This window comes from Tachysurus fulvidraco, chromosome 2 (genome assembly GCF_022655615.1).
Source record: "Tachysurus fulvidraco isolate hzauxx_2018 chromosome 2, HZAU_PFXX_2.0, whole genome shotgun sequence".
In the NCBI taxonomy this organism is placed as follows: domain Eukaryota; kingdom Metazoa; phylum Chordata; class Actinopteri; order Siluriformes; family Bagridae; genus Tachysurus; species Tachysurus fulvidraco.
The window spans coordinates 19,645,940-19,671,054 of NC_062519.1; the positions used below are offsets into that span (position 1 = coordinate 19,645,940).

The 25,115-nt window shown below is 40.3% G+C and overlaps 1 protein-coding gene across 2 annotated transcripts in view; it reads left to right on the forward strand.

The window, feature by feature from the left end:
• diaph3 (diaphanous-related formin 3) overlaps positions 1 to 25,115 on the forward strand; it is a 287,316-nt gene that overhangs the window by 104,783 nt on the left and 157,418 nt on the right. The window contains exons 13-19 of one of the 2 annotated variants that reach the window (XM_047808135.1): positions 1,960 to 2,076; positions 7,278 to 7,396; positions 7,479 to 7,543; positions 12,622 to 12,726; positions 16,175 to 16,356; positions 16,591 to 16,705; positions 22,573 to 22,687. In XM_047808135.1, the coding sequence (XP_047664091.1) occupies positions 1,960 to 2,076; positions 7,278 to 7,396; positions 7,479 to 7,543; positions 12,622 to 12,726; positions 16,175 to 16,356; positions 16,591 to 16,705; positions 22,573 to 22,687 (818 nt within the window). Of the gene's footprint in view, positions 1 to 1,959; positions 2,077 to 7,277; positions 7,397 to 7,478; positions 7,544 to 12,621; positions 12,727 to 16,174; positions 16,358 to 16,590; positions 16,706 to 22,572; positions 22,688 to 25,115 lie in introns of both variants that reach the window. The other variant, XM_047808138.1, reaches the window with a different exon arrangement.

Genomic DNA, 25,115 nt, shown 5'->3' on the forward strand with positions numbered 1-25,115 from the left:
TCGTCATGGGTGTCTGCGTGTGTGCGTGCCTGCGTGTAAATGTCTGCATAGTGTCTGTGTGAGTCATCATGGGTGTGTGCGTGTCTCTGTATGCACGTCTGCATGCGCGTGTCATCATGGGTGTGCGCATGCGCGTGTCCGTGTGTAAATGTCTACGTGTAAATGTCTGCATACGTGCTGCGTGTATTTGTCTGTGTGTGAGTCATCATGGGTGTGTGTGTGCGTTTCTGTGTCTGCGTACGTGTGTCTGCGTGTAAATGTCTGCATGTGTCAGCATAAATGTGTGTGTGTGAGTGTTTACATGTAAATGTGTGTGCGTGTGTCCACGTGTAAATGTCCGTGTGTGAGTCAGCATAAACGTCTGTGTGTAAATGTCCGTGTGTGAGTCAGCATAAACGTCTGTGTGTAAATGTCCGTGTGTGAGTCAGCATAAACGTCTGTGTGTAAATGTCCGTGTGTGAGTCAGCATAAACGTCTGTGTGTAAATGTCTGTGTGTAAGTCAGCATAAACGTCTGTGTGTGAGTCAGCGTAAATGTCTGTGTGTAAATGTCTGTGTGTGAGTGCCTGTGTGTAAATGTCTGTGTGTGAGTGCCTGTGTGTAAATGTCTGTGTGTGAGTGCCTGTGTGTAAATGTCTGTGTGTGAGTGCCTGTGTGTAAATGTCTGTGTGTGAGTGCCTGTGTGTAAATGTCTGTGTGTGAGTGCCTGTGGGTAAATGTCTGTGTGCGAGTCAGCATAAATGTCTGTGTGAGTGTGTCTGTGTGTAAACGTCTGTGTGTGAGTCAGCATAAATGTGTGTGTGAGTGTGTCTGTGTGTAAATGTCTGTGTGTGAGTGCCTGTGGGTAAATGTCTGTGTGTGAGTGTGTCTGTGTGTAAATGTCTGTGTGTGAGTGCCTGTGGGTAAATGTCTGTGTGTGAGTCAGCATAAATGTCTGTGTGAGTGTGTCTGTGTGTAAATGTCTGTGTGTAAATGTCTGTGTGAGTGTGTCTGTGTGTAAATGTCTGTGTGTGAGTGCCTGTGGGTAAACGTCTGTGTGTGAGTCAGCATAAATGTCTGTGTGTAAATGTCTGTGTGTAAGTCAGCATAAACGTCTGTGTGTGAGTCAGCGTAAATGTCTGTGTGTAAATGTCTGTGTGTGAGTGCCTGTGTGCAAATGTCTGTGTGTGAGTGCCTGTGGGTAAATGTCTGTGTGAGTCAGCATAAATGTCTGTGTGAGTGTGTCTGTGGGTAAATGTCTGTGTGTGAGTGTGTCTGTGTGTAAATGTGTGTGTGAGTGCCTGTGTGCAAATGTCTGTGTGTGAGTGCCTGTGGGTAAATGTCTGTGTGAGTCAGCATAAATGTCTGTGTGAGTGTGTCTGTGTGTAAATGTCTGTGTGTGAGTGCCTGTGTGTAAACGTCTGTGTGTGAGTCAGCATAAATGTCTGTGTGTAAATGTCTGTGTGTAAGTGTCTGTGTGTAAATGTCTGTGTCTGTGTGTAAATGTCTGTGTGAGTGTGTCTATGTGTAAATGTCTGTGTGAGAGTCAGCATAAGTGTCTGTGTGTAAATGTCTGTGTCTGTGTGTAAATGTCTGTGTGAGTGTGTCTGTGTGTAAATGTCTGTGTGTGAGTCAGCATAAGTGTCTGTGTGTAAATGTCTGTGTGCTTAAAACACTAAGCGATTGGTTGGAGCTGACAGGAAGTGTAGAGTAACTCCTATAATCCTTGGTGAGCAGAAAAGCATGTGAGAACATACAACATTGCACCTTGAGGCAGATGAGCAACAACAGCAGGAGATGCAACATTCACACTGTACTAAAAGTTTGTCCAATGGTAGGAACATCTGAAGCTTTGACCTTGTGGTGACCCCAGCTTTGACCCCACAGAGAAGAGACGGCAGCTCCTGACACAATATTATAGATTTGAGTGTAATAATTCTGAAGGATAGCATGAGTTCGAGTCCCTTAACCCTGCCTGCACTGATGTAGGAGACGTGTTCAACACGGTGTTCAGCTTGGTGAAGGACACGGCCAGCGAGATGCACTTCCTCTCCATCCTGCAGCACCTGTTGCTCATCAGGAATGACTACTTTGTACGGTAAGTCTGAAGCGAAGTCCTTCTCCAGTGAGACGAACAAAGCGAAAGTTGAATTTCATGTCCGAAAGGCGAGTGTGTTTCTCTCCGTTTCTCCTTTCTATCCTCACCTTTACAACGGAGCAGAAATGTTTTGAATTCAGGAACGAGTCTATCAGCTACTTAACTTGTAGATTAAATCGGTTTGCTCCTCGTAATTGTTGCGCGAGGTCGATCGGGGCTCTCGGCTGTCACCGTGTGTTTAACATGCATCGTGGCTTTTTGATCTCATCAGCCCTTATGCTGTGGAATTCTGCAAAAATGAGCTGCATGTGAAATGAGCTAAAGATAGGTTCTACCATCTGCTGAGAGGTTTCACCAAGCACCTTCCTGATGAGAACCTTATGTAACTCTCCCAAACCTACTCTTCTCTTTATACTCCTTCTAGTCCATACCTCTAACCTGTAACTCTTAGTGCTAACTTAAAATCTCTTTATCATGTGGTAATGAGGTGGTGATGGAGTACACGTAGTGGGAGAGGTGAGCAGGTCGTGTCACTGAGCAGGAGGAGGCGCTAAGTTCCAGACCACAGGAGAAATAAGCAAGCAACCATATAATCTGTTGTATAATCAGCCCCAGATTTGTCTTTTCCTTTTGTTTACATATTTGTTTCCTTATTAACAGTTTGTTTTCAATGGATGATTAAAACAATCGAGAAAAGATGACCTTTAATGGTGTTCTGTGGCTTCTGACAAAGAGAATGAGCTCGCTTTCATCATCTCTCTCTCTCTCTCTCTCTCTCTCTCTCTCTCTCTCTCTCTCTCTCTCTCTCACATCATCAGCTCATCTCTCTCTCTCTCTCTTTCTCTCTCTCTCTCCCTCTCTCTGTCTCTCCCTTCTTTCATCTCTCTCTCTCTATCTCCCTCTCCCTCCCTCCCTTCCCCTCCCTCCATCTCTCTCTCTCTCTCTCTCTCTCTCTCTCTCTCTCTCTCTCTCACATCATCAGCTCATCTTTCTCTCTCTCTCTTTCACATCATCAGCTCATCTCTCTCTCTCTCTGTCTCTCCCTCTCTCTGTCTCTCCCTTCTTTCATCTCTCTCTCTCTATCTCCCTCTCCCTCCCTCCCTTCCCCTCCCTCCATATCTCTCTCTCTCTCTCTCTCTCTCACATCATCAACTCATCTCCTCTCTCTCTCTCTCTCTCTCTCTCTCTCTCTCTCTCTCATCATCATCAGCTCATCTCTCTCTCTCTCTGTCTCTCCCTTCTTTCATCTCTCTCTCTCTATCTCCCTCTCCCTCCCTCCCTTCCCCTCCCTCTCTCTCTCTCTCTCTCTCTCTCTCTCTCTCATCCTCATCAGCTCCTCTCCCCCCTCTCTCTCCCTGTCTCTCATCATCAGCCCCCCCCTTCTTTCATTTCTCTCTCTCTCTCTCTCTCTCATCTCTCTCTCTCTTCTCTCTCTTCTCTCTCTCTCCCCCACATCTCCCCCCTCCCTCTCTCTCTCTCCCCACATCTCCCCCCTCCCTCTCTCTTCCCTCCCTTCCGCGCGCCTTCTCTCTCTCTCCCCCCCCCCTCCCTTCCCCCATCTCCCTCCCCTCCCTCCCTTCCCCTCTCTTCCCCCCCACTCTCTCTCTCTCCCTCCCTTTGCTCAGAGAGAGTTTTTCATGTCTGCACACTTGCAGCTGCTCCGTGTTAAATCTGGCCTTGATCATTAGACAGGCTCCTAATTTGAGGAATATGAAACGTATCATCCACAATTTTTCAAACCCGTTGGTGAGAAGGTTTCTCTGCACCTTCAGCTTAGCGATGGAGAACGCCGCCTTTGTCATAAGAAACAAAGTGGAATTAATTGCTGTTTCTGAAGTCATTATGGCTGTGTAGTGAACAGAGGCAGGCGACTCGCAGCCTGCTCTACACCTGTGGGCCGCCTTTTCTGATGAGGACAAAGAAGGGGCGCTGATACTGTCTCATAACACACACACACTCTACACACATACACTTCACACTCTACACACACTTCACACACACACACTCTACACACACACACTTCACTCTACACACACTCTCTACACACACACTTCACACTCTATACACACACACACACACACACACACACACACACACACACTTCACACACTACACACACTACACAAACTTCACACACTACACACACTGTACACACACACTTCACACTCTACACACACACTTCACACTCTACACACACACTTCACACTCTACACACACACTTCACACTCTACACATACACTTCACACTCTACACACACTGTACACACACACACTACACACACACTACACACACACTTCACACTCTACACACACACACACACACTTCACACTCTACACACACACACACCACACACACACTTCACACAACCCCTGCATACTGTACACACAAACTACACACACAAGCTTGAAACTTTTATTTATTTTTCTCTCTTTCTTTCTTATATGCCTTTCCTTCTTTCTTCCTTTAGTGCACTCATTCAATCTTGGTATACTTTTTGTTTTGCTTTCTTTTTGCTTTATATCCTTCTTTTCCTTTCCCTTTCTTCTTTTCTTTCCCCTTTTTTCCCTTGTCTTGCTTTCTGTCCTGTCTGTCTATAACTCTGTCTCTCTTCAGATCTCTGCGCTGTCTGCTGGCAGCCACTCGTGTAGCGCGAGCGGTTTCAGCGGCACCGTTTTCTCGGACTGCAAGCTGTCGCAGATGCTCCAGCATTTTCAAGCATGTTTGATATTCTCGGCACCGAATCCTGTAGTGTGAACCTCTCTACAACGAGCAACAAGAACAGTACTGAGAGTCTGAGAATAAATCAGATCTGTTCTCATGTGTAGGAGCATGTCTCTGAATCCAGCACCATCTTCCCTCTGTTCGTGAAGGATGGCCAAGAAAAAATGAAAGCAGAGGAATAATTGTTTTTATAATAAATTCTTTGGCTCTTCATTCTTAAAGTAAAAATGACATGGATGCTGGTGTAAAAACATTGACAATTGTCAGTTACATCAAATTCTATCAACAAACAAAAAAGCATAAGAGATTTCAATATAAAAAAAAAACATTCAGAAACCTGGTGAGAAGCGATAAGTAACCCGCACAGTTCAGTAGCATGTAGCACATTGTTTCAGTCCACTGATGATCGAGGGCATTTGTTTATGCTCAGATCTTTTAAGATCCTGCCACAACATCTCAATGGGGTTGAGGTCTGGACATTCACTTAGCCATTCCAGTATCTTCATTTGTTCTTTTTTTTAATCATTCAGATATTGATTTGATGGTTTGTTTTGGAGCTTTGGATCACTGCCCCGATTCATGACCTAATTTTGACTCTGCTGAAGCTGCAGGACGGATCCACGACCTCTCGCTTGTCTCGATAATATTCTGGAATCGAGTGGAGTTCATTGTTATGTCAGTGGCTGTGAGTTTCTCAGGTCCTGAAGCTACATATCAAGTCCAAACCTTCAACCTGGTCTCATCAGTCCATCGTTCCAGAATTTTTTTGTTAAAGTCTTTACAAACTTAAGTCAAGGTGCTAGAAACTATTGTGCTTAATTGGGCACGTGATGTCTCGGAGCATTAAGGATGCACGGAAGATGGAGACGGCTTTATAACCTCCCTGTGTTATTCAGCAGTAACAGCTGCTTCTCTGAGTTCATGACTAATGTCCTGTTGAAACATACCCGAGAGTTTCCAAAGCAATAAAGTACCAAAAGTTTTGCTTTTGCTTCTTCACTATTAAATAAACTCGTGTTTTTCATTAGTAACGTCCGGCTAATGATTAAGAAAGTAGAGTGTTATTTGTTCTTTCCCACTTGGCTTCAAAGTCTTGGTTTAGTATGTGGTGTAAAATGATTTCACTTGCAGCTTTTTAAATAGACTGCAAATAAATAAATAAATAAATAAATAAATAACACTACATTTGATCCTGAGAGCAATGCATTTTATGAATTATTTCTGAATTATTCTATGAAAGATTCGAACGATAAAGCGGCAGGTTTTCTGCATGTGAATCTACCGAAAGCAGCAGCGACGTGTCAATTAAAACTTTATGTGAATGACAAATAGCAACAAAATCAAAACGATGACTTGAACGACAGCCACAGGCGACACAACCGACTTGTCGTGAGCACCCGATTGAGCTTTCTATACTAGATGCATGGATTAGCGAGTGTTTAATACAGTAGTTTGTGCTGATTAACATAGATGTGGTCTAATTAGGGATTTAATCTGAACTCCTTATGAGGTTTAACATACAGCTCTTGCTTCACTTTATTTATTTATTTTTGTCCAAATGGATTTACGATTGTAACCAGCAGCTGAAGTTTGGAACTGGTCAAATGTCTGAAATTAGTTTTTCTTCACACATCCAAATCATCGACTACTACTGAGCATCATTTACTTCTTCATTCATACATTTTCTTTATATTTTTATTCTTTTCCTCTCTTTCTTGCTTTCCTGTTTTTTTTTTTTTTCTGTTGCCTTTATTTTCTTCTCCATCATACTTTTTCACGCTGACTTCTTTTTCTCTGCACTTCTTGGTCTGTCAGTCTGTCTTTATTTCTCCTTCAGTATTTGTCTGTGTATCTGTGCATCACTGATATCTATGTAGATGGAGGTGTGGCTGCAGGCCCGGTGGCCTCGCTGTTGGGATTAAGTGGGCCGTGCTCTTTATCGATTTTGTGTGAGTGCCATAAATTGTGCCACGCTGCCCCTAAGCTATGGCATGCCTTGTTAAATTCTTATCTGGGATCAAGGTCTCTTCAACCTCTCCTATCTCCGGCTCTCGCCGTGTAATTGGATACGTTAAAGAGGAGCCTGGTGCATTTGGGCCACAAGGGTCTTATGAAAACAAGAATAAGAGCCAGGTTAATTCTATATCGGCCATGACAGAGACGAGGCAGGAACCATCACAACATCTCCGTCAGCTCGCTCCTGAGCCTCGTGTCAGATTTTAAATCCTACCTCTAACCTCCAGTTGTCTCTTAAAAACACTTTTATAGTGTTATATCACTGTTTCCGGATTTCTCTCTCTGTTCCACTGAGATGGATGTAAAGAAAGCTTGTTTTATTTGATACTTATTGCATACGCATTTGAAATCCTGTCTGTAATCTTCAGCGTTAAGGTGCTCTTGCTGTATTCATACAGTCTGTGTGTTGAATACAATGTGCTCTGTACCTCACACAGCCCAGATGTTTGCTCTCTGTCTTTTAGGCCTCAATACTTTAAGATCATAGAGGAATGTGTGTCTCAGATTGTACTACATCGCAGTGGGACAGACCCGGATTTCTCCTACCGCAAGCGTCTGGATGTGGACTTCTCTCATCTTCTAGGTGTGTGTGTGTGTGGGTGTGTTTCTCTTACTTATGTCAATGCTCTTGTGTGTCTTATGTTTGTGTGTGTGTTTTTTCTCAGAGGTGTGTGTGGACAAGGCTCGGGCAGATGAATACGAGCAGAGGGCTTTGGAGTTAGAGCAGAAGGTGAGTGACTTTTCTTGTCTCCCCCTTTTGTTACTCTCTCTTTATCTGCCCTTTGTTCATCTCTTCTTTTTTTTTCTAAGTCTTTACTGCTTTATTTCTTTTTTTCCCCCTCACCCTGGTTCCTTTATCGAACATTGTGGCCTTTGAAGAGTATTCAATATCGCACCATTTAACCCTCCTTAATTAAAAGCAGCATATTCAAAATCGTTCAAACAGCCATTTGTAATTAACAGTATACGGAGATTAAAACGACGGCCGTATCGATTATTCCCAGCGCACCGTTGCTCGCTGCAGTGAGGTAGAAACTTCCCCTTCTGCATCTGGAGTATAAAACCACCCCTGTAGTGTTTACGTTTGTTGGAGTACACACTTGCTTGCACTTTATCTCACTGATGACTTCTTCCTGGTTTTAAGGCCAGTGGTCAAGCAGCTTCTTTAGTTGTAGAGAAATGTGTTAATATGACTTTGTTTTTCCTTTCTAACCAACAAGCTATTGGGGCTATACAAGGTTTATAATAGTGATTTAATTTTTATTTATTTTTTATTTAGTTATTAGTGATAAAACTGCTTCTGGACCATGTTTTTTTTTGTAACACACACACATGAGATCCACACACATAGATCCATTTGCAATCATATTACATGAAACGACTAGCTGGCATCTCTGCTGAAATCGTAGATTATGATACTGAGCATGCAGCTAAGGTTGCAAAGGGGTGGAAAGTTTCCGGGAGATTTCTACGAGAACTTAATCTAGGGAATTTTGGAGATATTCCAAATTGGAAACTTTACAGGAATTTATGGGAATTATTATACAAACATAAATAAACACGTTGTTTGGTCATAAGCAGAATGACGTCTTGACTGATTTAATTGTAAGTAGAACTTTAATTGATTCTTTCTTTGAGTAACACAAAAACATGAACATTAATATGCTTGTAATAAACTTAATTGTAATAAACATTATTCTATAGAGGATGTTTTTTTATTTCGGGGAGTGTGTGTGTGGGTGGGGGGCCATCAAATTATCTGTGTAAGTGGTATGTGTAACACTCCTAATTTACTGCTTATTAAGAGTTAGTAAGGTAGTTAAGTTTAGGTATTTTGTACAATTAAGAATGTAGAATTATGTAATGCATAATAAGGCATTAATATGTGCTTAATAAGCACTAATAAATAACCAATATTCTATTAATATTAATGCTAATAAGCAACTAGTTAAATGCCCCTAAAATAAAGTGTTACTGTGCATGTTATGGAAGAAAGTAAGTACCTGCAGTGGGTTTGGCCTCAATGGCCTTCCAGTAAGCAATGTGCCGTGTGCAAGTGACCGAGGAACGCAGGGTACAAATTGCATTAAATCTTGTTGTTTTAAACTAAATTATGCTGCAAGGTTTTTTTTTAACTACATTTAAGTTTCTTGTTATAGGCATTTTTTTTTAAATTCCCAGTTTGTTCCCATATATTCCCATGGAAAGTTCCCAGCCTTGAAAATTCCGGGAATTTTGCAACCCTATATGCAGCATGGTGAGGAAACTCCTTATATATTATACTGATATATTATTGAGACAACTGAGTATTAAACACGTCATTCCAAAGACATGGAGACGGCTGCTCCTCTGCTTCGCTCCACTCTTCTGTGAAGGCTTTCCATGAGATTTTGGAGTGTGGTTTTGGGGATTTACTCCTCGTTCAGACACGAGATCATTAGTGAAATCAGGCTCTGATGTACCATTGAAAGGAAATGGCTCAGCTATAGCAAAGTCTATACTTTTACTTCTGTAATTCAAAGAAGTTTTGTGTCAGCAGTTTGGGGAACGCACCACATATGTCTCTGATAATCAGGTGCACAAACTTTTAATCATAAAATGAACCTGAGTGATAGATAAAGGATGATTATGACCACATTTATTACACATCAGGCTCCAGGTCTTTGAGCTGCCACACATTGCTGATCTGATGCTAAACTGTCCAAACACAGAATTCATCAATCCACAGTGCAAAGATTTTATTTAAATCATATTCAGCTTTAAAGGATGACTCTTGGAGAAGTTTGTTTAAAATGTTAACGGTCCTTAAAGAAAAAGAAGAAGAAAAATAAATACTTCACACAGTGTTTAAGCAACTGATTGTATAGAAGTGGCTTCATCTCGTCTGAAATATTTTGAGACGCAAAACGTTCAGCGGCTCATTTTACATTTCCACCTCAACATCCTCGCAGTGGCAACAAGTAAATATAGTAATCAGCAAGTCAACTTCTATCTGTCTTTCTACCCCCACGTCTGTCTGTCTGTCTGACTGTCTTTCTGCCCCCACGTCTGACTGTCTTTTTGCCCCCATGTCTGTCTGTCTTTCTGCCCACACTGTCTGTCTGTCTGTCTGTCTTTTTGCCCACGTCTGTCTTTCTGCCCACAGGTCTGTCTGTCTGTCTGTCTTTCTGCCCACACTGTCTGTCTGTCTGTCTTTCTGCCCACACGTCTGTCTGTCTGTCTTTCTGCCCACGTCTGTCTTTCTGCCCACACGTCTGTCCGTCAGTCTCTGTCTTTCTGCCCACACGTCTGTCTGTCAGTCAGTCTGTCTGTCTTTCTGCCCACACGTGTTTGTCTGTCAGTCTGTCTTTCTGCCCACACTGTCTGTCTGTCTTTCTGCCCACACGTGTTTGTCTGTCAGTCTGTCTTTCTGCCCACACTGTCTGTCTGTCTTTCTGCCCACACGTCTGTCTGTCTGTCTTTCTGCCCACGTCTGTCTTTCTGCCCACACTGTCTGTCTGTCTGTCTTTCTGCCCACACTGTCTGTCTGTATGTCTGTCTTTCTGCCCACACGTCTGTCTGTCTGTCTTTCTGCCCACGTCTGTCTTTCTGCCCACACGTCTGTCCGTCAGTCTGTCTGTCTTTCTGCCCACACGTCTGTCTGTCAGTCAGTCAGTCTGTCTGTCTTTCTGCCCACACGTCTGTCTGTCTGTCTGTCTTTCTGCCCACACTGTCTGTCTGTCTGTCTGTCTTTCTGCCCACACTGTCTGTCTGTATGTCTGTCTTTCTGCCCACACGTCTGTCTGTCTGTCTGTCTTTCTGCCCACGTCTGTCTTTCTGCCCACATGTCTGTCTGTCAGTCTGTCTGTCTGTCTTTCTGCCCACACGTCTGTCTGTCTGTCAGTCTGTCTGTCTGTCTTTCTGCCCACACTGTCTGTCTCTGTCTGTCTTTCTGCCCACACGTCTGTCTGTCTGTCTGTCTTTCTGCCCACGTCTGTCCGTCTGCCCACACGTCTGTCTTTCTGCCCACACTGTCTGTCTGTCTTTCTGTCTTTCTGCCCACACGTCTGTCTGTCTGTCTGTCTGTCTGTATGTATGTCTGTCTGTCTGTCTTTCTGCCCACACTGTCTGTCTGTCTCTGTCTGTCTGTCTTTCTGCCCACACGTCTGTCTGTCTGTCTGTCTTTCTGCCCACACTGTCTGTCTCTGTCTGTCTTTCTGCCCACACGTCTGTCTGTCTGTCTGTCTTTCTGCCCACGTCTGTCCGTCTGCCCACACGTCTGTCTTTCTGCCCACACTGTCTGTCTGTCTTTCTGCCCACACGTCTGTCTGTCTGTCTGTCTGTATGTATGTCTGTCTGTCTGTCTTTCTGCCCACGTCTGTCTTTCTGCCCACACTGTCTGTCTGTCTCTGTCTGTCTGTCTTTCTGCCCACACTGTCTGTCTGTCTGTCTCTGTCTTTCTGCCCACGTCTGTCTTTCTGCCCCCACGTCTGTCTTTCTTTCTGCCCACACGTGTGTCTGTCTTTCTGCCCACGTCTGTCTGTCTGTCTTTCTGCCCACATGTCTGTCTTTCTGCCCACACGTCTTTCTGCCCAAGTCTGTCTTTCTGCCCACATCTGTCTGTCTGTCTTTCTGCCCATGTCTGTTTTTCTGCCCACGTCTGTCTTTCTGCCCACGTCTGTCTGTCTGTCCGTCTTTCTGCCCATGTCTGTCTTTCTGCCCATGTCTGTCTTTCTGCCCACGTCTGTCTTTCTGCCCACGTCTGTCTTTTTGCCCACATCTGTCTTTCTGCCCACGTCTGTCTTTCTGCCCACGTCTGTCTGTCTGTCTGTCTTTCTGCCCATGTCTGTCTTTCTGCCCACGTCTTTCTGCCCATGTCTGTCTTTCTGCCCACGTCTGTCTGTCTGTCTGTCTTTCTGCCCACGTCTGTCTTTCTGCCCACGTCTGTCTATCTGTCTTTCTGCCCATGTCTTTCTGTCTGTCTGTCTTAAAAATGGCAGTGTTAAAGTCCTTTAAGTCATTGTTCATTAGAAAACACTGCAACATCAAACACTTAATACATTTAAATGAACATAGACAGGACGTATCGATGATTAATATCCCATGGATTTGGTTTACACATTTAATGCTTTTCCTATCTGTTAAAGCTACAGCACAGCAAGCACTTAGACATCATTTTGAGTGCAAACAACAAAGGTGTTTACCTGCCTCGTCTGCACTATACTCAATAAACCTGATAAACGCTCGTCACTCCTTCAGGCTCAGTTTTCAAAAAAAGAAAAAGGTATTATATTTAATCATAGCACCTTTTCTGACCGGGCTGTGTGTGCTACAGCGCTCCTGTCCTTCAGGTAAACACTCAGGTACACAATGAGTACCTTAACACAGTCATTTTGAGAAAAAGGCTTTGTATCTTTTATAAATAACATTTATGTTATTATTATTATTATTTCTTCTTTTTCTGATGTTGAAGAGGACCTTGTGTACAGCCCTCACGGTGTGGTGCCTCTGACTGCTTTCAGGGTGAAGGGTCTGCAGCACCGATGGTGATTAAATGAGTGCAGACTAACCAACCGTTCCCCACAAACGTCCTCTATTTTCTTTAATTGACATGTTCAGAAGTCTTTAGCTGCTCACACAAATTTGCTATTGCTCATGTTACACTGTTTTATTACCAAAGTCATTTACACGAGCAGAAATGAACAACCAGGAGTAACCCACCAATCATCTGTTTTGATTCGGTTTCATGGGGTTCTTATAAAGATGAGATGCACTGCTGTGGTGTGTGTCCTTGCACGGAACTGCTCTAATGCTTTCTTTGACCTTCAGTTTGATGAAGAGATCATGGGGAGACAGGAGGCCTTGGCCCAGCAACTGAAGCAGGAGGAGAAAATCAATCAGCTGGAGGCAGAGTTGCAGGCTTTCAGATCTCAGGTATTGTTTTTTTTTTTTTCTTTCTTTTAAAAAAGGCTCTTAAAATATGCAATATAAATAGTCGTGACAGTAAAAACACTAAATTAAATGAATATTATACGTAACCACAAGACCATCGGTTTCCCCCTCTAAGATCTTTGTCTCACCAACTAATAATCATGCAGCACAACGATATCTCTACCTGTTCTTCCTGCGGCCGGAGGCTTGTCGTCGTGCGTTCTCTCTGGTGCAGTACACTCCAGCGTTACTGTCCCTCTTTGACAGAGCACGGTCACAGTAGCAGCTCTGGTTGATGCAACGCCCGGCGCAATGTCTGAAAGAGTTTTGTTTGAAACCACTACACAGGAAATGCGCTGGGAAAAGAACACTTGTCGTGTACGGGGTTATTTTTATTTTTAAAAGCTTTAAGCCAACTCGTGTGCAGCTTTTCTCGGTGGCCAGAGTGGCTTAATTGCACTGACGTGGCAACGGTATTCCTGCCTAATATAAAAATAAAACAAAAGAAAAAGGATTTGTTAAAAAATGACAGGCTTTATTGTAGTCACAGGAGAAAATCCTTGCAATACTACAAGGCATTGCGAATACAAAGAAATAGATACCATGTGAGAGAGGAGTGTAAATGACATCACATCTTACACATTTATTATTATTATTCTTTATAATAGGTCTACATCGGTTTGATCTCGCCGAGGTTCACTGGCAAAACTCCTGATTCTAATTGGTTAATAAGCCACTGACTACTGTGTCTGCAGTTAAATGAGCAGAAAATAAAATGCTAATTTCAAACCGCTTCATTAAATCAGATCTAGTGTTTGTGCAGCTTCTGAGTGTTTCTCTGTGTAGTTTTGGAGGGAATGCAGACTGCAGTTTTATCTGATTTTATGCCGCGTTCCATGAGCGCTGTGCATTTTGTGTATTCTGGAAGAAAATACACCGGCAAGCCGTGCAACATTGATGAATTTAAAAAAAAAAAAAAAAAAAAGAACATTTCTGGATGCTTCCTGCTGTCCTTCCTCCATGCTGTGATCTGATGCAGCCACAGTTTTTTGATTTGGTGAAAAAATATTTCTTTTTTTTATGTAATGAAGTCATCGTCATGGATACGCAATATGGCCAAAGGTTTATGGAACCCTGACCATTCGATCTGTATTTGGGCCTACAACAAAACTGTTAAACCAAAGATCGAAGCAGTCGTCTAGGTATAATTCGATTCGGTTCCATTTATTTGTATAGCACATTTAACAATTCACATTGTCTCAAAGCAGCTTTACAGAAGTATAGAAGTTTAAGTTCCTCCTTATCTCTAACATCTATCCGTAATGAGCAAGCCGAAGGTGACAGTGATGAGAAAAAAAAACCCTTGAGGTGATATGAGGAAGAAACCTTGAGAGGAACCAGACTCTAAAGTGAACCTCATCTTCATTTGTGTGACACCGGACAGGAAATTAATAAAATGTTATTTAAGTGTAAATAATGTCATTTCTACAACAGTTTGTGCAACCGAGAGCTCAACGGGTCATCGCAAACTCTGAGTTCACCACAGACCCAACACTAATTCCTCAAGTTTAATGATGACTGCTGATCTTTGGATAATGTCGTTATAAGCTGTAGTGTTATTTTTTCAATGGAAAAAGAGGCTTAAACCCTGTTCCAGCATGACAGTGTACCTGTGCACAAAGTACAGAGCTCCATGAAGACATGGTGTGTGATATCGAATGAAGGAACATCAATGTCCCGCACAGAGCCCTGACAAACGAATGGAAAGTCTTTCATAAAGAGTGGAAGTTTGGTAGCTCAGTGGTTAATGCACCAGACAACTGACTGGAAGTGTGAATCTCAGGACCACCAAGCTGCTGTGGGCCCTATGAGCAAGGCCCTTAATTCAACTGCTCAGTTGTATAAATGAAAGTATATATTTCCTGACCCTTCTATTGATAGATGCTTATGATACATCTATAAGTATTACAACGACTTTTAATCCACCGTGTGCCAATGCCTGTAACGCTCTGTCTAATTGTGGCCACTGATTGCTCTTGAATTCCCTCTTGGATGGGTCAGATGAACGCTAATCTTCCTTATTTTAATCCTCATTTGCTCTTCTGATTAGTTTGAGATCTCCAACTGCTGATTTTTAACTTCTTTTCTTGAAAGCCCGTCGTGGTTGTGGTGGCTTTAGGAATGACTTTGAAGAAAACAGATTCAGACTCGATATATTGATCGAAGCAAAGGGATTTAATTCTAGAGTAATCTGGCTAAACGACCTTAAGACATCAATTTAAATACTTATTGCCTGAAAAATCTGACACGGGCTTTTTACATTTCTTTTTCAGCATCTGGTTAAACAATTACTAAGTGTGAAGAATGCGTGCCACTCGGCAGGTAGTAGAAATGATCTTTTATTTTCTCCCCAGTCGATCCTCAAACCTTCAGATCGGCATGATAAATAGAGCACCAGCTGAACAGTTTATCTGATGAATTGCTTTTTGGCTCACTAGGCCACCGTCGATAGTGCCGATCAGTTGTTAAATAACGGAGCCCAACGAGCGAAGTGAAAGTTTGCAATACAGGCAGTTAAAGTGATCCATCTTGGCAGTCTGCTATCATTTGAAGCTATTCCATGTCCCACATAAATGTTGCTGTAATTCATTCCACCTTATTGCCTAAAATGGATGATTTAGGACGGTTGGTACAGTCTATGAATTAAAGCGTCTACAGTTTCCATAAATTCTTGCCTGCAGCTGTACTTCGTCTTGGTTACATAATAGTTTTATATAAGTATTGCCTGTTGTTTCCATGAATCGTACTGTATAAAGTGGTGGTTATGCTGTTTTAGTGCACTTACAGTGTGTGTATATATATATATATATATATAAAGTCTGTATATATATAAAATTCAGTGTATCTAATGGAAGTTAAATGACCCTAATTGTGTCTCAAGACGCAGTAGATTCTGAATTGGAGTGATGACTGGACACTTCCAACACATTCAGGTTTCTGGCTTGAACCAGTCCACCACACTGCTTCACTGTGGAAATAGTGTTCTGTTTGGTGACGAACTATAAGAAGTTAGAATCCAGATATTTTTCTCATACAATGCAATGTATTTAAATCTATATAAACATTATTCTTTTGTAGTGTAAAGAGTTCATCATGTCATCATGCTCATACGCATGTCCTATTCAGACACATTTAGTATCGCAGTGTGCACAAGGTTCATTGTCGTGCTGGAACAGGTTTGAACATACGATGACTTTTTTTTTTTACTAAAAAGAGGGGGAAGAACCACATGTTGGTCTGATGGTCAGGTGTCCACATCATTTTTGAGAGTGTAAGTGGACAAAAGTTTTTAAAACTTTACTGATCGTTCAATATGTATATTGTATATGATCTGTATACATGTTTCCCCTATTGAACACTGACTAAATGCTTTTTCTTCCACCCTGTTCAGTTTGGGGCAGCTGTAGCTGGCATACCTACTGCTCCAACCATGTCTTCATCCTCCTCATCTTGTCCACAAGGACCTCCACCTCTTGTTCCCGGGGCCCTACCTCCTCCTCCTCCCCCACCTCCCCCACCTTTGCCAGGCTGTGCTGCCATGCCTGGAGTGCCTCCTCCCCCTCCTCCTCCTCCAATGATGGTTATTCAAAAATGGCTAAGTGTGGGGAAAGCTGTACTGGACACCATAAATAATGATCCAACCCATGTCTTTCATCATCATCATTCTTGTCCCACAAGGACTCCACCTCTTGTTCCCGGATGCTGGACAAAAAGAGGATAAGTTAAAAAAAAGAATAAAAAAGAGTGAAATCGGATGGTTCGATGGAAAGGAACTGGGGGAGTGAAGGATCCTACCCCCTTCTTTAATAAAGGACTGGGGGGTCTCATGTCACTCCCCAACCAGAATGTGCTGCCCTTCGGCCTTCAGCCCAAGAAGGAGTTCAAGCCTGAGACCATCATGAAGCGCCTCAACTGGTCCAAGGTAAGATTTACAAATAAATAGCATTGATTATAGAACTGTGGGGGGCAAGGAAAAAACATTGAATAAAACGTCAATTTTGAAGGTGATGTGAAAGAAAAGCACTGAGGGGGGACTGAGGGACTTGGACAAAGGCCAAATTGTGACGTCTGGGCTTGAGATCTCAGAAACACTAAAAATGGACCATGGAGCAATGGGAGAAGGTGGTCTGGTCTGACTCATGTGGTGAGTGGATAGAAAAAGGGAAGGGGGGACGGAAGGTTGATGATGGAAGGTGGGTAATGATGCGGAAAAAGGGGTCCATTGGGGAGTATGGATGTAATGGAGAACAAAGAAACATAGAACGAGAGATGACCTCTTCATGGCAATGGCATTCCTTAGTGGCAGTGGGATAAAGCTCCTGGCCACACTGCACAACATGCTATAGAAATATCAAAAGCTTTACGTGTGTGATGTTCAAAACCCTTAGTCACTTAATCATCAAATAACTCTTATAAAATGCTTCTATAAAAGGATTAAAATATTGTACTGAATTAGTAAGAATTACACAATCTATGATTCGAATCCATGATAGAGTCCATGTTTCAGTGTTATTGACAAGGTTTCCCATTTTACAAATTAATTTGTGTACACACACAACACACACATGCACGCACGCACACTCACACATGCACGCACACTCACACACACGTACATAAACGCGAAACACATACAAGCACACGCACACACATACACACGCATACATACACGCACGCACGCACACTCACACACACATACATACACGCGAAATGCATACAAGCGCCCGCACACACATACATGTGCACATACACGCCCACACACATACACACACACATACACAAACGCATTCACACATGCACCTGCACACACACACACATTGTACACGCACGCGCACAGACACATGCACACACACTTGCACACACGCGCATACACTAACACAGACACACGCATACACACACACACTCCACTTTCCGAATGACACATTTGTTAATGCACCATATTAAAAGCGTCCTGTGTAGGGGTTACAAAGCATCTTCAAATGTAGTCTGTCTGATTTTGAAAAGAAAAAAGAATCCCTCTGTACAGATGGCCAGATTGAGTACACATCTCATGTTGCCTAAGTAACCTGTAAGCATCTATTCGATCATCTTTTGTAGAACACATGCATAATAGCATGCGTTATGTTTGTTTGTTTGTTTACAGCTTTGCTGTTTTCTGGTAAGCACTCCATACTTTAATCCATCCCACATAGAAGTCCCTCACTTAACATCATAGTACAACAGCAAAAAAAATAGAGGAGGGAAAAAAAGACAGCTGTTTGGGAAGCGACTGTGAAGGAAACTTCTGCTGCTCACTGCCAAACCTCATTAAATACAAGCTTTAATTTCTCCATGAAGGATCAAAAGGTATCGTTAGACACCCCGCTTCCTTCCCTTTGGAGCGTTATTACTTTGCCATATAGCTATTAATATTTCATCTTTGTGCTCTTTGCAGTTGACATACAGATGTTGCACAAAGTTAGCCATATGTTTTTTGCTCATCTGAAACCTGTTTGCTAATTAACTATTAGAAGGATAATGGTGCTCTTTTGAGGGCTCTAATGGCTGTAGATGACACATTAGATGCAGTATTCATGTTTCCTTCCCCAAAACATTTATCTCTTTTTTAACAAGAGCTGTGCAGTTGGATTGGGGGAAGTGTGTAAGTGTGTGTACCCCTGTCTGTAGAAGCAGCTGTGTTACTACTTAAAGCAGCTGTGCTACAACTGGTACTACTGACAAGGCATTAGTACTTTTTCTTCTTCTCTCTAATATAGCAAAATATAATTGTTATATATATATATATATATATATATATATATATATATATATATATATATCTATATAGAGTATATCTAGGTGTGTGTATGTATCTATAGTGTGTGAATATATATATATATATATATATCTATGTATTGTATATATATGTGTGAAATGTATAGATACTAAATATATCTATATCAATCTAAATATATAGATATGTGTGTCTGTATATATAGGTGTGAATATATATATAAACAAAATATATAAAAAATATATCTGTGGCATATATATATCGATATATATATATATATATATCTATGAGTGATCTATATATATATATCATATATATAGAGCTGTGGGGATGCATGGTATATGTACAGTATAAAAAGAAATAAAAAACATATACAAATATATCTATATATAATGTTGTGTATGTAGGTATATAGTGTGAATGTATATATCTAATATAGCCTCTATAGATGATATAAAGATGATATATATCAGTGTATTAGTATAGAGAGTGGGGAGGACGAGAGAGAGAGGGAGAGAGTGTGAGATATATATGAGAGAAGTCGAAAAATATAATTCAAAAGAAGAATGTATATATCGTGAGCGTAGAAGTGAATATATAGATAGATCTAGTCGAGTAGAGAGGCCCATTTTCTATCATATATATATATATATATATATATATATTTCTATGTGAATTATGTATATAAGTTTGTACATATATATCTATGATTATATATAATATTCTATATATATATATATATATATGTGTATATATATATAGATCTCATATCGTAGATAGATATCATAGAGTATCTATAGATATCTATCTATATATTATAATACTGGGACTTGTCTATATATGACTGTGCGTATATGGTCTATTATATATATATAGATATATAGTATATATAAGTGATGTGCCTGTAGATCATGTATATCATAGCTCTGTCTATACACTCGGTTATAACTCTCTCTATCTCTATATGTCTCTGTCTATCGATATATGTATAGAAATATGTTTTATAATTCTATATATGTGTAATGTATATATATATCTGTGAATGATGTGGTGTTGTGAGTCTATATATGTGGGACTGTTTAGATGGGGATCTGTGTAGATATATGCGTTGAATATATATACATATATATAGATATATATATCGTGAAGGTTTTTAGGTTGTGTTGTTGTGTGTATATATATATATATATAATATCTATATGTGAATGTGTGTATATATATATAACTATCTATATCTCTATATATATATATCTATATATATATCTATATCTATATATATATATATACGTATGTATATATATGTGTGGATTGTCTCTCTCTCTATGATCTGTATCTGTGGGACATAGTATATATAGCTATAGAGAGTATAGATAGATATAATACTATAGATCTGTATATAGTGTTGTAGTGCTTTGGTTGTATATATATATCTATATGATAGATATATAGAATATCTCTACAATATCTGTGAATGGACTCTATGTCTCTCTCTACTTCTTCTGTCTATAAACCATAGTTATAATATATATATATATATATCTCGATATATGTATCATCATATCTAACTATCTCTCTCCAGCTCTCTCTGTGTGCTGTATACTATGTATATCTGTCTTATCTATGTATATGAATCTGTTAGTAAACTCTATATATGTACTCATATATGCTGTGTGCATATATATATCATAGATATACTATATGATAGATATATATATATATAGGTGTGTTGTGCATGTATATATATATATATATCATATATCATATATCGATTATCTATATATATATATATATATATATCTATATATATATGTGTGTGAAGGTATTCTAGTGTTATATATATATAGGTGTGCATGTATATATATCTGTATCATCTGCTGTGAATGTATGTATATATATTTATATATATATATATATAATATATGCAAATGTGAATGTATATTATATATATCTATATATATATATCTATATATATATTGTATATATATCTCTATATCTCTCTCTCTCTGTCTGTATTCTTGTCTCTCTCTCTCTCTGTCTCTGTCTCTCTCTCTCTGTCTCTCTCTCCCTCTCTGTCTCTCTCTCTTTGTCTATAACTCTGTTATCTCTCTCTCTCTCTCTCTCTCTCTCTCTGTTTATAACTTTGTTATAACTCTGTGTCTCTCTCTCTCTGTCTAATATAGAGACCATCTTAACCTATTTATTTATTTATTTATTTATTTATTTATTTATTGCGTCACCACGAATTTCAATGATATTTGACTTGTGTAAATAAAGTGTTGAAAAAGGAAAAAAAAGTCTTTTTTTTTTCAAAGTAATATCCATCCGTAATTAATTAAGGGTAGAAAAGAAAAAAGAAAAGAAAGCTTGTAATATATCACTAAGGATCCATGTGTATATGTTTATATAAATAAATCTATTTATTGTTAGGTGAGTTGTTACCCTAGAAACCATAACATATTAATATAAATGTAATTGTCCTAATCGTTGCCATTGAACTCGGCATCACTCCAGGAAAACCGAGGCGACACGAACACGTCTTAAGTGTATTAATAATAATGAAAAACAAGAATAAGACCATTTATTTTGCTGTATTATTACATCCTAATGTGGGGAGAAGGAGTAAAATCTTTAATAGAAGGTACTTGGTGATATTGATTGCTAGCGTTTGCTCCACTCTGCCTGGTTTAGAAACATTTCTGAGACAACAACATCGTACAGTCATCATCCTCTGACTTAGGGATGACCTGAGGCATGAAGACTGCTGATGTATTTTTATTTATCTGAGGCATGACACAGTGGATAAATATCACAGATGTTACAGTTGTTGTTGTTTTTTCTCCTCAAAGGTGGTAATGTATTTGCTAATTGTTCTCACTATATATATATATATATATATATATATATATATATATATATATATATATATATATATATATATATATATATATACAGTATATAATCACCTCTGTGTGGAAGATGTTTTTTAATGAATAAGAATTTTGATCGACAGACTTATTAGAGTAAGTTGTATTTCTCTTTCTCTCGCTGTATGTATCAGTCGCTTTTTGTCTGTCTCTCTCCTATTCTCTCTCTCTGTCTCTCTCTCTCTCTCTCTCCTATTCTCTCTCTCCTATTCTCTCTCTCTCTCTCTTTGTCTGTCTGTCTCTCTCTCTGTCTGTCTCTCTCTCTCTCTCTCTCTCTCTCTCTCTCTCTCTCTCTCTCTCTCTCTCTCTCTCTCTCTTAAATAGCACAGGTTGCTTAGTTACTTTAGAAGTTATTACGATGTGGTACTTTTTCAGCTCTCGGGCTTCCACAGATCTCTTCCTCATTATCCTGCAAATCTTTCTTCCTACCTCTGGTTTTACTTTATTTATTTCTTATATTCATGTCTCCAGCTAAATCACGACCGTGTTCTGACTTTTAGTTGCAGGGCATTTTCTCCCCCTAATCACGGTTGCTCCTTTTAGACGACCAAGCGAGCGGATTTGACGTGAACAGAGGTTGAAGGAGCAGCTCTGTGTTGTTTAAGCCTGCAGACAGAGTTACAGATGAGCCACTCGAGGGCCACGGTCTCGGGGATCTGCTCTAGCACACAATGAATATTTGATTAGATATCTCTTTTACTTTTTCTCAAGTTTACCGTTACTGCTTAGTGGATTGTATTTTCATTTTGAGTGGAAGCTCTTTATCTTTTAGCTCTTTATCTCAGCCGGTAGTTAGACGAAGTGTGGATTGTCAGACCATCACTTTCAGTGTTTTCTGCATATGTACTGTATGTGTAATTGTGTGTGTTTGTATTTAATTGCATGTGTTTGTACTCTTTGTTTATTGTGCTTTTAATTGGCAGTGTTTTGCTATTCTGTTAATCTGGTGTGTGGGTGTGTTGTATGTGTGTGTATATTTGATTGCATGTGTTTGTACCCATACTGAAATTTTCCATTTGTTTATTGTATTTTCATTCAATGTTTTTCATTACGTCTATTTAGCTAATGTGAAGTGTGTGTGTGTGTGTGTTGTAGATTCTTCCACAGAAAATGACTGAGAGCTGCTTTTGGGTTGTAGCCCATGAGGATTGCTATGAAGACGAGGATCTTCTCGGCCGTCTAGCTCTCACCTTCGGCTCTCAGAGACTCGGTCAGTTCCCGCTCACCTTCTGACTCACTCCTACACATCCACGTAGAGCAGTGTGTGTCCGGTGTATTTGACTGAAAACCACTCATAACAGCTTAGTTTACATCTCATAGAAATAAAACCCAATTAAGAAGTAACAGAAGCAAGCGACCAAAAATAACACAATGATCACATGAACATTTTTTAGACAAACAGGAAGCTCTTATTTGCAAAATGACGCTCGCTTCGTTATGCACAGGGTTTACGAAGCTCTCACACAGAACGGGGATGGATGCCGTCCTCTTCTATTCCAAAACGATTTAATCTTGAGCAGTTAATTAAACAGTGTTAAACAATTCTATATACTCACACGAACACATTTAACACCCTCCTCTTCTATGGCCTTACTTTAGAATCTTTATCTTGCCGTCTCACAGCATCTGTATTCATGATTAATCCTGATTTCTGAGACTTTTTCCGCTCTTCTCACTGCTTAATCCTGAGCTGCGAGTGCAGGTTAGCCTCATGCACTCGTGTAGGTTTTTGAAATAGATCCATATGAGTGAGGAATGCCTCTTAATTTTAATATTCAGGAGATTATATAAAAATGAATATTTATGAATAACCTCCTACTCCCTAAACATCTGTAATATATGGATCATACAATCAGGGCAGAAAATCCTCATTTGAATATCTATCACATTTTACTAATGATGCAGGGAAAGAGCCTTGAATTAAAGGATTTTTTTTTTAGCATAGGTAATTTATATATACTGTATATATATACACATTAATATATTCATATACTTCACATACACACAGGCTGCAGACATTCAATCTCTAGATCCATCTTTGTTCACATCTTTAGGGCAACAATCATTGAGAGACAGTTTTATTTCACTATATTAACATTTCAGTGTGTCAGTAGTTTACACACACCAGTTTAACTTGTGTAATGACTTTTCGAAGCTTCTGATTGGCCAGCAGCATGTTTAGAAGTTAACTAGATATGGTCCGATTCGATGTTCTAGCTTTAGTGACGTTTTGCCTTTGATACTTCCTCCTGAAGTACATGAGCTAATCTCACAAGCTGTAATGAAGCACAAACAAACTAATTTTGCTCCTACAGGATTATCTGACTTTCATGACAACAGTAAGAGATAAATGTTCTCTGGTTAAATAATAATAAAACCCTGTAACTCTTTGCTTATTATTAATGCCTTGTATTGGAAGAACTGGTAAAACTTTTAAGCCAAAGCACACCATCATAACTGTGATGGAGGTGAAAGATCTCCTGCACTTCAGGAGATAGACGACATCATTAGGACTGAGAGTTATCCAGAAATGCTGAATCAGCTCCTATTAGCCAGGGAGTTTATCTCGGCTGCATCTGGGTCTTCCAACAGGACAGCGATCCTAAGAATCACAATTAATGCCAAACATTTGTGACTTTATAAACGTGTCACTTGTGTGACGCAGCAGGGAGCGTCATCACCTCACAGCTGCATGATCTCCACTTCCATCCTCAGCTAAAATGTGCTCCATAATCCAGGGAACTGATTGTGTCTGAGATTTTTCTGAAACTGACTGAAGGTTTCTGTTAATGTTACGATTATTAAGACACTTCTCTCAGTGGCACTTAGTGTTTCATGAATTATTCTCTTTCAGCTGCTTTTTATTCCTCCACACGTTCTCTTTATTCCCATTTTTCACTTCTCTATTTTAGGATCATCTCACTGCCACTGTTGGGTACTGCTCACACACACACACACACACACACACACACACACACACACACACACACACACACACGTACATACACACACACACACCTGTACGTACATACACACACACACACACACCTGTACATACACACACACACCTGTACATACACACGCACACACACACATACACCTGTACGTAGACACACGCACACGCGCACATACACCTGTACGTAGACACACGCACACACGCACATACACCTGTACGTAGACACACGCACATACACCTGTACGTAGACACACGCACACACACACCTGTACATACACACACACACACACACCTGAACACACACACACACACACACACACACACCTGTACATACACAAGCTCAAACACGTACCTGAACACACACACACCTGTACATACACAAGCTCAAACACTCACCTGAACTCAAACACACACCTGAACACACACACACACCTGTACATACACAAGCTCAAACACACACCTGAACACACACATACACACACGTGTACATACACAAGCTCAAACACACACCTGAACACACACACACCTGTACATACACAAGCTCAAACACACACCTGAACACACACACCTGTACATACACCAACACAAACACACACATCCATCCATGGGTCCTAGCCAGACGCCCTCACAAAGTCAAACTTGTCAGATATTTTTATCCTATTCTTATACACTAAGATGTTGT